Below are 13,338 nucleotides of genomic sequence, written 5' to 3'. Positions count from 1 at the left end.
TTTTAGAAAAAAATTTAATGTATCTAATAGAAAAGCAGCTTTACGTGTAACTATATAAGATTTTTAAAAAAGCCATCATAACAGCTTAAGATGATGCTTAATAAAGAAAAAAATGAATATTACTACAACATATTTTTTTAAAAAAATGTTCTGTTGTTACAGGATGTAATTATACCAGAAAAATTACGTTCAAGAGATCATCTGGCAGAAATATTGCGGTTAGGACCAGAAGCAGCAGAAACTGAACAACTGTTAAGTAAAACAATTGATATAACCTTACGAGAATTAAAACGGTTATATGATAATGCAATAAAGCCATTAGAGATGTTATATAAATACCGTGATCTCAGCAACAGGCATTTTGGAGGTAATACTACCTATTTTTTTTTTTTTTAAACCTAGAAAATAAGTATCCGGATAACTCAATAGTTTTAAAATAAAAAAGTTTGTTAAATGAAAAAATACTGAAAGCTGTAGATAGCTGACTCTGAATACAAGCAAACAGAGCTGGAATTTTCTCAAGTAAAACAGAACTATAAACTTAAATTTATTTAACTGCATCCAGAACCAAATGCACAGAAATTTCATCACATTAAGATAAACATTAAAACTTGATATATCAGTGAATTCCTAAATAAAGAAAATTGTTTTAGTAAAAGTGTTCTTTAATCAACAATATTTTAACTGACTGACCATTCTATTAACAAACACATGGTTTAAATAACATTATTTAACTAATTCAATAAAAGGACTTCTCCTTTTAAGGTTAAGAACCTTCATTCAACCCTCATATTACGTGTTTGTGTATTATTTTGTTTAGTACATTCAAACCAATCACCTTGAAGCCTTCACTTCGACTCATTTCAAGCAGAAGTTATTTTTCCAATTAACTAAAATGAAAAATTATTTTTTTTAACTAATATAATAGAAACACTGTCTACATAGACAATTGATGATATTTTTCTTCTTTTTGTTGATCATTGCTTAGTATTTGATTATTATAAAAAAATCAAGCGTAATTTGATTGATTCTCATATTAAAAACACTTCTTAACAAAAATCTGAGAAAAATTTATTGAAAACTGAGGAAAACTTTCACATCCCTGCATTCCACAAAGCAACAGTTCTAACATATCAGGATCTTCATATCAAATCCTTTTCTTCCTTTTTATTAAAATACAGTAAATAATAAAAATAAATATTCATTCACATCAGACAGCCTTAGCTTAAACTCAGTAGCAGTCTCAACTTACAATCATTTCTCTGCGTCTCAACTTTGCATTTTTTGTGAATAGCTTATTTTTTGAATGAGCAGTGTTTTTTAAAGGTAGAATATCAAATTTCAAACAAAAATAAAACTATAAAATTTCAAATAAAATAATCTTTAAACAGAAAACTGACTTCAAACATTTCTGCCCACTTTTGTAATTTTTTTTTTACTTTTATTTATTTCAAACTGAACTTCTCTTCAAGCCATAAATCCTCAGTGTTCAGTACTTTTAACTTGGCTTTTGGTTTTTGCCAAAAGAATGTCACTGGCAATATGTAATAAAATAGATTCAAAACATTAATTTTTTTTTTTTTTTACTTCTTCCCTTACAGATTAGGCACAAACACTGCAGCTTTAAATCACTGCTTTCTTGGTTTTCCTAGATTGTGACTACTAACTTGTCGATATTTAAAGCACATAGTGATGCATTACGCTCAGACATGCACTCCACATGTTTGTACCAATCTTTCACAATACTATAATAAATTTTCTACTACCATTTCTTTCCTGAATATCTCTTATAAACTATTTTCATTTCCTACAGTCAATCAAACTACATCCTTTTGTAGCACTTAAAAAATTCAATTCTGTGCTTTAACTTATTGCAGTGATTTTATTTTTAAAACTCAAATCACCACCATAAAGCAAATTTGGTAAAGCCATTATATCAAACAACCTAAGACAAATGTCTTTCCTGGCTTTATGTCTAAATGAACCAAAGTATCAACAATTGATTGAAATTTACCTATCCTTCTTAAAATTTCTTCACAGTTATATACTACCCAGGTATGTGAAACTTTCCATCTGTTTTGGCACCTCATCTACAAAACAATTATTGTTCTTACTGGCTACTTCCCATAAAAACCCATTAGTTTCATCTTGATCACTGATATTTTTATAATACAATCATCTCAGACTATATTTAGGATGAAATCAACTGTGTATAACACTTCATAACTTCTGAATCAATATTTATTGATACGTATAAAAAGATATAATTTTCTTTTTAGGAACAAAAAATAATATAAAAGATATATAACTTAAAATACAGAAAATTCACTTGAATGTGATTTTTCAGTTAAAAAGTGAAGAAAAAAAAACCGATTCAAATATGTTGCTGAAGAGTACTATTACACATTGATATATACTTGTATACAAACACCCTTCAATTTCCAGGATACTACTCAATCCAGCAACATTCCTGGTGTTGTGTAATGACCAGATTTCATAGGTTGCACATTAGAATCTTAGCAAAAATGCATCTAAAATAGTTTTTTTGTGTTTCATGGTCATCAATTTTAACTTCCAACTTAACAAGATTTTTCTAATGTTTCTTATATAGAAGTTCAAATGACTAGCTATTACAAATATTTTGAAAACAGCAATAAAATATAATTTTCCTTCATATTTAATCCTCTAATCAAATTGCTCTAAGACTGGTATTTCATGAGTCACAATTTATTAAAAAAAAAAAAAAAATCCCATTTATCATAACATATTCCACTCTAGTTACAACAATTTAGTCATAATAATTTTGTATATTTGCCAATACTTATATGATAAGTTGAGTAAAAATGAACTGAAAAAAATTCAAAGTTATTAATAACGATATCCAAATAAAATATTTAAAAATGCAAAACAAGATTTTTCATTAACAAAAAAAAAAATATATTTCTCCAACGCATTAAATATCTTTTTCTAATCAGACCGTTTAATCTCTATATTTCCAAAGTAAAAAAAATTCCTAGTTCCTAATCCTACAACTAAACTTCAAACTCATTCTATACACTACATACATATTTGTTTGGCACAGTTGACTGTCTAAGTAACCTAAATGTAATAGATAATTTGACCGTTTGCCAAATAGCACAAACCCGTCGTCATATTGCGATTGTTAAACTAGATTTAAACCTTTTTTTTTCATTATCCTTTCTCAAATATTACATTTAATTTACACTGTAATTTATAATAGATTAACAAATTCTTATAATTATATGGCATCTCATGATCATAAAAAACTACAACAATCATTGTTTTGTAATGGATCTCAAAATAAAACTTACCATTATTAAATTCTAAATAAAAATAAAAAATAAGTAAATTATTTGTTGTGTGACTACTATTTGCATAATTTTAAAATGACCTCTCAAAAATAGTTTGTATAATTTAGATATAATTTATAAGATTTATTTTTTAAATGGAAAACTTAACTTTGGCAAAGTTTTTAAGATTAACAGACAATTTCCAATTTAAATAAGAAAAAACATTTGAATTAAATTGCCAACTTGGATTGGCCACAATGAATCTAACTCTTTTTTTTAAAATAGGAAAGTGGACATATGAAAGAGAATTTTAATGTAAAATTTTACAAGAAAACAATGATGATGAAAGCTGTCTTTTGATAAATGCCTTTGTTTCTGAGTTATACGCAATTAGTTATAAAAAAAAATAATATTGAAGTAGAAATAAAACAAGGTAGAACGCCCACAGTAATTTTTTTTTATTTTGAAATACCTTCCAAATTACATCTGATAACAAGCTTTAAACAGTTAATGTTGGAATTAATGATCCAAACACTAATAATAATAATAATACCATTCAACTCGAAAATGAAGTAATTTATAAACTGTTTTCACCATAGTTTTTCTCGTACAATTTTACATTAAAATCATGTATCAAATGTTCAACTTCCTATTTAAAAAAAAAGTTCAATTCAATGTAGTAGATATAAAATTGTGGTCAAAAATTTCAAACACGTCGTAAAAAAGTAATTTTTGTGACTATGTAGATCTGCACTTATTTCTACCTCCTTGTATTCCTCCATTTTGAAATATGAACCAGTTTCCATACTTTACAACACCTGTATATTATAACATAATGATAAATAGCTTATATATATCATTGTTATTACGAAATACTTTTTCATGTAAATTCAAGAAAATTCTTTGAGAAAACCACACACTACAGGCTGATCATATTCTAGGCTGACTACAGTCTTAAATCACATTTGATAATACACTACATTTGCAGTATACAACATTAATTACATTTGGAAGCACAGTTTCTCTTTTTAAACTGTTTCTCTGCATTCCTTTATTATTTTTATTAAACTGGTTTTCTCACTTTTAAAATTCCTGTGAATGGCTTTTTATTTCTTTTTTTTATAAGCCTGCATATAATAGATAAATATAAAACTAAAAAATTAATTATAATAAAAATAATACTTTTAAATTCATCTTTAAATTGACTGTTTAAGTATCAAATGAAGAAGTTGTAAGTTGTTTGTTTAAAATTTCCTGGATTTCAAAAAAAATTTAAAGAACTGAAAAGTATCACAAAAATTGGATACATTTAATGCTTTTAATGATCTATGTTAAGCATAAATAATTCAAAAAATTAAATCAGTGAAAATTCCACAGAATAGAATTTTCCTGGCAATTTTATGAGTGGTTTGCCATTGCCTTCCCAATGTGGTTAATTGAAACCAGACCACCAAAGAACACTGGTATCCACAGTCTTGTATTCAATCCATATAAAAGCAACTGCCTTTACAAGGAATCGAGGCTTAGAACTCTTGACTTCGAAAATCAGTTGATATTGCTGATACAAGTTTTTTTCAAATTGGCCGCCTTTGAACCATGTGAACAAACTTTACTTTTCCTTTGAGGCTTTAATCTGCTGTCATTTCTCAATCATCATTTTTCTTAATCTTTCTCGATTATGTCAATTATGTTTTAAAATTTTCTATAAATTTTCTTATTTGATCATAAAACATTTTTATTAGTTTCACAGATCGAGCCTAATACTATTCTTACAATTTTTACTTTTTCAAAATATTCTCTAGTCTTTCTTGATTAATGTTAAAATTTTTGCTGCATAAAGACTTGGTTTTAAAACCACGTCATGATATCAGAATTTTGCATTGATTGGCTTTAATAACATAAATTTTCTCAAAATTAAATCCTCTAACCTTTTGTAGCAGTTTCTTTTTTGTTTACTGGCAATTTAATAAAGTAAATTTATACCAAACTTAAAAAAATGTGTTTTTCCATTCTAATTTTTTTTTAATTACAAATATTTTCTTGGACCAATAATAATTCTAGGACAAGTTTTAAAAAGTTAACGATAACATATGTAATACCAGTAAATTTGTCCCAGAATTTTAATGTATCATTTTATCTTTGAAGCATAAAATAGGGAAACAGTTTTTGCCAACTATAACTTGAAAACAAACGTGTTTGTAGAATTTATCTTTACGAGAGATTTTTTATTTATTTTGAGCAGTAAAATTATATACATTACTTCATGAAAACACTAAGTTAAAAAGTCTTTCTCTGGGAGGGTGTTTTTTAAAAAGACCTACTACAAAAAAAACTTTTTTTTTATGAAAAAATGATAAATTATCTTACTTAAATAGTAGAAATCAAAAATAAACTTAATCTTTTTTCTTCCAGATCCAGAAATATTCTCCAAACCTTTAGTATTATTTATGGGACCATGGAGTGGAGGTAAATCAACAATTATTAACTACCTGCTTGATAATGAATATAAGAAAACAGCATTACGAACAGGTAAAAAAATTAATATGTAAAATTTACAAGTAATTGTTAAAACTTACATCATATTTTTATTTTATCATGTATATAGTTACAAACTAAAAATGATACTTGTACATACAAAATTTTAATTTAATACATTGTCTAGTGTGTTATAATTAATAATTATTAACAAAAGTGATTAATTAATAGACCAAAGTAGCAAGTTTAAAACACAAAATTACAAATTTATATAAAAAGCTTTTCAAGAATCCATGGATTCATTATCAGCTATAAAACATTATTATTATCAAGTAATGTAATTCCATCAATAATATTTAAAAACTGATCATTTTCATGATCAGCTGAATTATTGATTACAATTAAAGCAGTTATAAAATTGGCATCCCTGTTTTAATAGCAAAGTTAATTATAACCACTATTTAATTCAGTCGATTGTGAAAATTAGCAGTGTTTAAATATAATGATGGAAACTAATTACCTAATAATAATATTTATAATCCACAGATTCTCGAAAAGCTTCTTTGAAAATCCAAAGCTATAACAAGTAATTTTGGTGTTTGTAGGTGAATTTTATTTACATATATAAACACATACACACACAAAATTATCTGTGTAGAAGCATGAATTAAAAATTTGTTGAAATTGTAGGGTTCGTTGACAAACTTTTAATAAAGAAACCTCTTTTTAGAATATGTCCTACGCATTTAAACAATATGAATATCCGTAACTGCCAAATCTTTCCAAATAAAAATTTCATGTTTCTTTTTTAGTATTTAAGAAATTTTGTACTCACAATTGGTGTTGTAGAAGCAACAGTCTTTAAGATTAGTACATGATTTATTTCTGATCATAAGTAAGTTTTCCCCAAATGATTATTTAAAAAAAAAAGTATCTGTGCAATATATTACAGGCATCTGTTACAAAATGTTGTAAAATTTACCAGGTCTACAAACAGGCCAACCATAATCACTTATTGTTCTAATATTAATTAATAAAATTTACAAGGAGTATATAGAGAAATAAACAAATATTTGTAATACAAATTAAAATAAATATTATTTGAATCAATAAATTTTATAAACGAGGACGAATCAAATACAAACGGTAATTTAAAAAAAATAAATTTATTGATTAATAATCAATGTAATTGCATGTAATTAAAAATGTTTAGTTATTTTCTAAACATACCCCGTAATTATGAACAGTTAATTATTTTTTAACACCTGAAAACTGATTTTTTTTTTATCATGTACAATGAAAAAAAAATGTTTCATAAATAAATGGCAACTTACAGCATTCAAAAAAATATAGCAATTTTATTTTTGGGTTAAATTATTAAGAGAAAACATGAGGTTAAATTTTATAAAATAAAATTATTTCTTAGATAAGAAATTGGTGTTCCATAATTTTTTTCTGATAATAAACAATGTTCTTGGAATAATTATACAATATTAACAGGCATTTATCAACTACATATAATACCATGAAACATAACTGCTTTGCTTTCTTACAATAAATAATAATTATGATAAATAATGATAAAAAATATCTATTAATTTTCCCTTAATTTTTTCATAATATTTTTAAATTTTAATAAGTAGTGTACAAACAAAGGTTAGTCTAATACAACCTGACTATTCAGAATTCTACTGAAATATACTGGTAATTTATTGGAACAGTGTGATAAAATATAGATGTGATGTCACATTACAATTATTAAATAATTCACTACACAATTAATGAAGCGTTTACTTCAAATCTGGAATTGATAATTAGTTCAGAAAATACTTTGAAAGAAAAAGATTTATCATTTAAAAATGAGTCATTTAAAAGTTAAATAAATTAGGAATTATAATTGAACAGTAATTATGAAAAACTAATACATTGTATAAATTTCAGAACTAATTCAAACATGATTTTTTTTCAATTTGCAAATGCAATACATTTGAATTTTTTTATACAGATATATGTTCTGATATTTCATGCAAGTTCAAAGTACAAATTTAAAATTTTAAAAACACTGACAATAAAAAAAAAATTAAAATATCGCTATGAAACTTTGCAGATATTTTTCAAAAGCACTTTGAATATGCAGAATTTTTTTTATAATTTTCCAAAGAATGAGAGAAACAATGGAATTAGCCTGTGGATCCACATCTATATGTGAAAATTCAAAACTTTTAGTTTCCCAGAGTTATCAAATTAAAAATAATATGTAACGAATTGCATTTCAATATTTGAAACAACACAGTCTAAGTCAGTACAATAAAAACAAAACCAAACCTTAACCCTACACAAAACTTCACATATTTTATATTTAATTAAGAACATTTCTAATGAATTATAATTTTTTAATAGGTGCTGAACCCTCACCAGCTTACTTTAATATTGTTATGTGGGGAGAAGATGAAGAAATACTCGACGGAACACAACTAGCAGCTGACTGGACATTTTCTGGATTACAAAAGTTTGGACAAGGATTATTAGATAGATTAAGAGGGCTTAGACTTAATAAACCATTATTAGAAAAGGTATTACAAATTATAACTATAATAAAGTTAATTATAAATACCATACAATTAGCTATTGCCTGTTTCACCAATACAAATAAATAAAATTAGTCTATTTGAATATAAAAGAGATATATAGGCGAGTCATAGAAACCTGACAATTTTTAAAGAAAAATAAGTTGACAACTCTGCCATATAGACAGGAATTGAAATGCCTGTGAGCTTGCATTTCAGTAACAATGGAGCAGTAGATTACTGTACACCATGTGTTTATAGTGGAAATGTACTTTAAAAATGGTGATTCGGTTGTGATTACACAACTTGGTTAGCATTTTAATATTTCATGTTAATGGTGCTGTTCCTAGCCGTAGTACAACAAAATTACGGATAACATATTTCTAAATTATTGTTTCTGCAATGAAAAACAAATCACTAGAACCTGTGCACTTACAAGAACTCCTCCAAACACTGACAGAATAAGGCAGGCAACTATGAGGAACCCTCAGCACTTAATAAGAAAGCATACTGCGGCTCTTAATTTTTCCCACAGTAAAGTCAGAAAAATTCTACACAAGGATTTGAACTTTCATCTATATAAAATGATGACACAGCAAGATCTAAGTTAGTGTGACAAAGCAAGTCAGGCGACATTTTGTACATATTTCATTAATTTGTTTACCAATGAAATGGTCTTGCTAATGAATGACAAGGCTCATTTTCATTTATAAGACACAGAGAACAAAAAATATTTTGTTACTAATTCAATATGAATTCTAAGCAGTTTCATATGAATCCTCTTCACAGATCATGTGCAACTGTCTGATGTGCTCTGGCAAGTTTTGGAATCACAGCCCCTTATTTCTTTGAAGAGGAAGGGCACATGGTAATAGTCAATTCTGACTGGTAAACTGATATTACAAGATATCCTTGCTTGTGAACTGCTTTGTTGTGGGATCAACTTGAAATCAATGTGGTTCCGGCAGGATAGAGTAAAAGCCCATACTGCCAGAGCATCTATGGTAGTGTTTGAGAGATGTTTTCAGAACATGGAATTTCCAAAGAGTGAGATCTCACATGCCAACAAATTCTCCAGATCCCCTCAGTGAATACTTTCTCTGGAGGAGTATCAAATGTCTAGTGTTCAATAGTATATCTAAAAATCTAATAACAATTACAAACTCTAAGCCTCCACACAAGAAGAAATCAAAGCAATCCCAGACATCATGGCTGCAAGCAGCAATGCAAAATCTGCAGGACAGATTACAACAGTGTATAGAAAATGGTGGAGAACATTTGTTCGATATATTATTAAAAAAAAAAAGAAGTTATACTGATAAATGACATTATATTTGCTGTAATTACATATTATATAACATACTAGCTAAAATATATTTTTTCTTTAATTTTTAAAAAATTGATTTTAAAATCTATTAAAAAAATATATAAAAAAAATTTATATTAAATTATTATCTCTTTATATCTATATTCATGGCATGTTTAAACAATTTATCTTGAAAAAATTTTTGCTCATTAATTAGATTTTAATTTACATTATTATTTTATTCTCCTGACGATGGTCTAAGGATTGAAACATTGAGTGAGACATATTTAATTTGTTGGTAAGGTGGAGTTTCACTTTTTTAATAATTTGTTAAATATATCAGCAGTAACCATGTTTGAGAAATTTAAGCTAACTTTTATTGTAGTGTACAGTTTATGAATAAAGTTTCAACTTTTGGTTAATGGTGGAAGTTTCTCAGTCCAGTTAACTCATGTTTCAGAAACAAGTACAGTTTTTAAAGTAAAAATAAAATAAGCCAAATGTATTATTCAAACAAATTTGATTACGAGATAATCCCAATATTAAATTGGAATATTAAAATGTATTCGCCAGGAAGATATATTTCACCAAATAAGAAGATTCTTCATAATAATGTAATAAGGCAGGACTTGACTGAAGTCAGGTTGGTATGTAATTATTTGATAAATATAAAATAATAAAATGTAAACAAATTTTTTTTTAGGTTAATATAGTAGAAATACCAGGTATACTGGAAATAAGGAAACAAGTGGAAAGATTGTTTCCATTTAACGATGCGTGCCAATGGTTTATTGATAGAGCAGATATAATATTCCTTGTTTATGATCCGTCAAAACTAGATGTTGGACCAGAAACTGAAGCTATTCTTGATCAATTAAAGGGCAGAGAATACCAGGTAAATGCCTAACTTCTTTTAAATTGTCAATATTAAAAATAAAATATATCAACAGAATTAGAAAGAGTTGTAGTATAAGTTATGTTGTGATGAATGCTATTATCACTTGCTTTTTGCTTTTGTTACCAGCAATAAAATCATCATGTTAGAATCCAAAATAATACACCAATTATTTAATTGGTTTATACCAATAATTTAATTCAATATCAAATTTTGTTTAACCTTTTTGATAATGGGTTTTAGTGAAACATATACAATATAATTCATTTATGCCAAAAGCTTTGCAAAAATATAAATGCCAAAGATGTAGGATATAAGCATGGTTTTAGTGAAAAATCTTTTATGATTAACAAAAAACTGGCATTATTCAGAAAATACCATATTGAATAAAATGAAGTACGCAATCAGACAAAGTATGTTAGCCTGAAAATTTTGAGTATGAATAATAAAATATACTGCAAAATGAGTACGTGAAAACCAACTGAATACTAACATGAATAGATTAAAACAAACTACTCATCACTTAAAACAAGTTAAAGTAAGCTCTACAGCCTATCTTTTAACTATTCCGTCTCACTTTGTTGCCTTTTTTTTATGAGGTAAACATTTGAAAAGTAGGAGTGAAAAGTTTTGCAAAATGAAGAATATGAAGTGAAAAGTAGGAAGTAAGAAACTCGTAAGTTTTATTTAAAACTTACGAGTACACTTACCACATTTTCATTTATAAAAAGGTGCAGAGTAGCTCTGATTTTAAAAGGTTTTTCTTACTTTTCAGAATAACATTTTGAAGTGTAGCCTTAAAAATTATGGATAAGATTACTCTCTACATGATTCTATTAGTTGTACATAAAAACATAGTAAGCAAAGTTAAAATAAGAAAAATTTCTTTGAAAAATCAAGAAACAACAGCCTTCAAAAAGAAAATGGCAGTTCTAGTCACTTCTATTGAAAGGAACACTTTATTTGCAAAATTTGAATTGCGTATAACCCAAAAAATGAAAATTAAATAATGTATTTTTATAAATCATTTTATAAACTGAGGTAACAAACTCCAGCGAAACTTTAAGATAAATAAGACGATATAAGACGGTCATCAAAATAGACTGCCAATTAATGGACTGAGTTAACACGAAAAGTTTTCAAACAAATATTAAAAAAAAAATTTTTTGTTACTGAATTATTTATCATAATTTTTTTTTATAATCAGAGATAAATAATTATTAATAAATCAATATATTTAAATTAAAAAAAAGAGATGAAGTCTAATTCAAACCGATATGCCTTGTAAGATTATAAAATATTTCATTAATTAAAATTTAATTTGGCTATAACTCTGGAACCAATGAAAATAAGTACCAGTTATGATACATCATTGAAAAGCTCTCAATGAGGGTTTATTACTGCTGTTCAGAAAAAGTCCAAAATCCAAAATTTCAACGTCCTACGGCTAATTGTTTTTGAGTTTTGCAAGATATCTTGCAAAGATATATATATATATATAGTGTACAGATGTCACGCCGAAACTAGTCAAAATGGATACTTCCGTTGTTATTTTGAAATTTTTTGTGATTACATACTTCCTGCACTTCATACAAGGAAATAAAAATGTTATAGAAGTAAACAATGCAAAATGAAAAGTAATAAGTTAATGTTCTTTATAAAACATATGAAATGTGCAAAGTACAATTTAAACATAAAAAAATAAAGTCACTTTTCCCTTTACAAATTTTTACAGAATGAAAAGTGAGAAGAGAAATTTCTCTTACACAGTGAGATTCGTCATATCTTCATAATACTTTTGGTTTATCTAGAAATGAAAACTGCGTTACTAGAAAGTCAGAGAAATTTGTTTATATACACATGTACATTAACTGTGTTAACATAGAATTACTTAATAGTACCTGCTATGATGGGTCAATCAATCTACTTATTCTAAATTTAGAACTACAGAAATTGACAACCTTTTTTTTTATAAGTTCAAATTTTTGATCACATTTTAATAAATACATAGTGAAATAAATACAAGATAAACTTGAATTAAATTTCTGAGCTTAAACTGCAGTGAAATTCCATTAATTAGCAATAATATGTGAAGTGCATAGAAGAAACACAAAAAGATAATCTACAGGTAAAATTACTAAATTTCAACATATTCATTTATGAAGAAATTTTAAATAGATACATTATTACCTATTGCTAGTTTCTATGAAAGGAACTGAAAGAAAAAAATTCACTGCACTAATAAATAAGAGCACCAGTAATATATATATGTGTGTATGTGTGTGTGCGCGCATTTGTAAATGTGTGTGTACATACAGGTATTTAATAAAACTTAATATTTGTAAGAAATTAAATTTTTTTATCGCAATTAAATAATAAACTGATTTTTTTTCAGACCCGAATAATTCTTAATAAAGCTGATCAAGTTAAACCGGAAGAATTAATGAGAGTACAAGGAACATTAATATGGAATATAAGTCCGTTAATGTCAAGTCCAGAACCACCAGTAATGTATTCAACATCGTTATGGTCGCTACCATATGAAGTTGGTGCACCTGCACGTCTTTTATACGCTCAAGAACGAGCATTCCTACGTGATTTACGAGAGGCTGTAGATAAACGTGTAGAAAATAAAATTGCAAGTGCAAGGAGATTTGCGGTACGTTTAAAATTATCAATTAATTTATATAGTAATTATAATATATTAATATAGTGTGGTCTAATTTATTCAGGTAACATTAATTTACAACATACTGATTTACAATTGGCTTGTCAAAGGTTGAA

General features: G+C 26.6%; 2 protein-coding genes across 2 annotated transcripts in view; one reads left to right on the top strand and one right to left on the bottom strand.

Annotated features, from left to right (window-relative positions):
* Positions 1 to 13,338, bottom strand: part of LOC142332366 (putative protein FAM10A4) — a 130,953-nt gene that overhangs the window by 100,438 nt on the left and 17,177 nt on the right. The window lies entirely within an intron of this gene.
* LOC142332364 (uncharacterized) overlaps positions 1 to 13,338 on the top strand; it is an 89,583-nt gene that overhangs the window by 73,073 nt on the left and 3,172 nt on the right. The window contains exons 6-10 of the mRNA XM_075378771.1: positions 163 to 367; positions 5,724 to 5,840; positions 8,187 to 8,359; positions 10,363 to 10,554; positions 12,950 to 13,213. Coding sequence (XP_075234886.1) covers positions 163 to 367; positions 5,724 to 5,840; positions 8,187 to 8,359; positions 10,363 to 10,554; positions 12,950 to 13,213 — 951 coding nt within the window. The remainder of the gene's footprint in view (positions 1 to 162; positions 368 to 5,723; positions 5,841 to 8,186; positions 8,360 to 10,362; positions 10,555 to 12,949; positions 13,214 to 13,338) is intronic.

This window comes from Lycorma delicatula, chromosome 11, assembly GCF_047948215.1.
Source record: "Lycorma delicatula isolate Av1 chromosome 11, ASM4794821v1, whole genome shotgun sequence".
In the NCBI taxonomy this organism is placed as follows: domain Eukaryota; kingdom Metazoa; phylum Arthropoda; class Insecta; order Hemiptera; family Fulgoridae; genus Lycorma; species Lycorma delicatula.
Note: the sequence above shows the minus strand (reverse complement) of the source record. Positions and strands in the feature narration are given on the sequence as shown.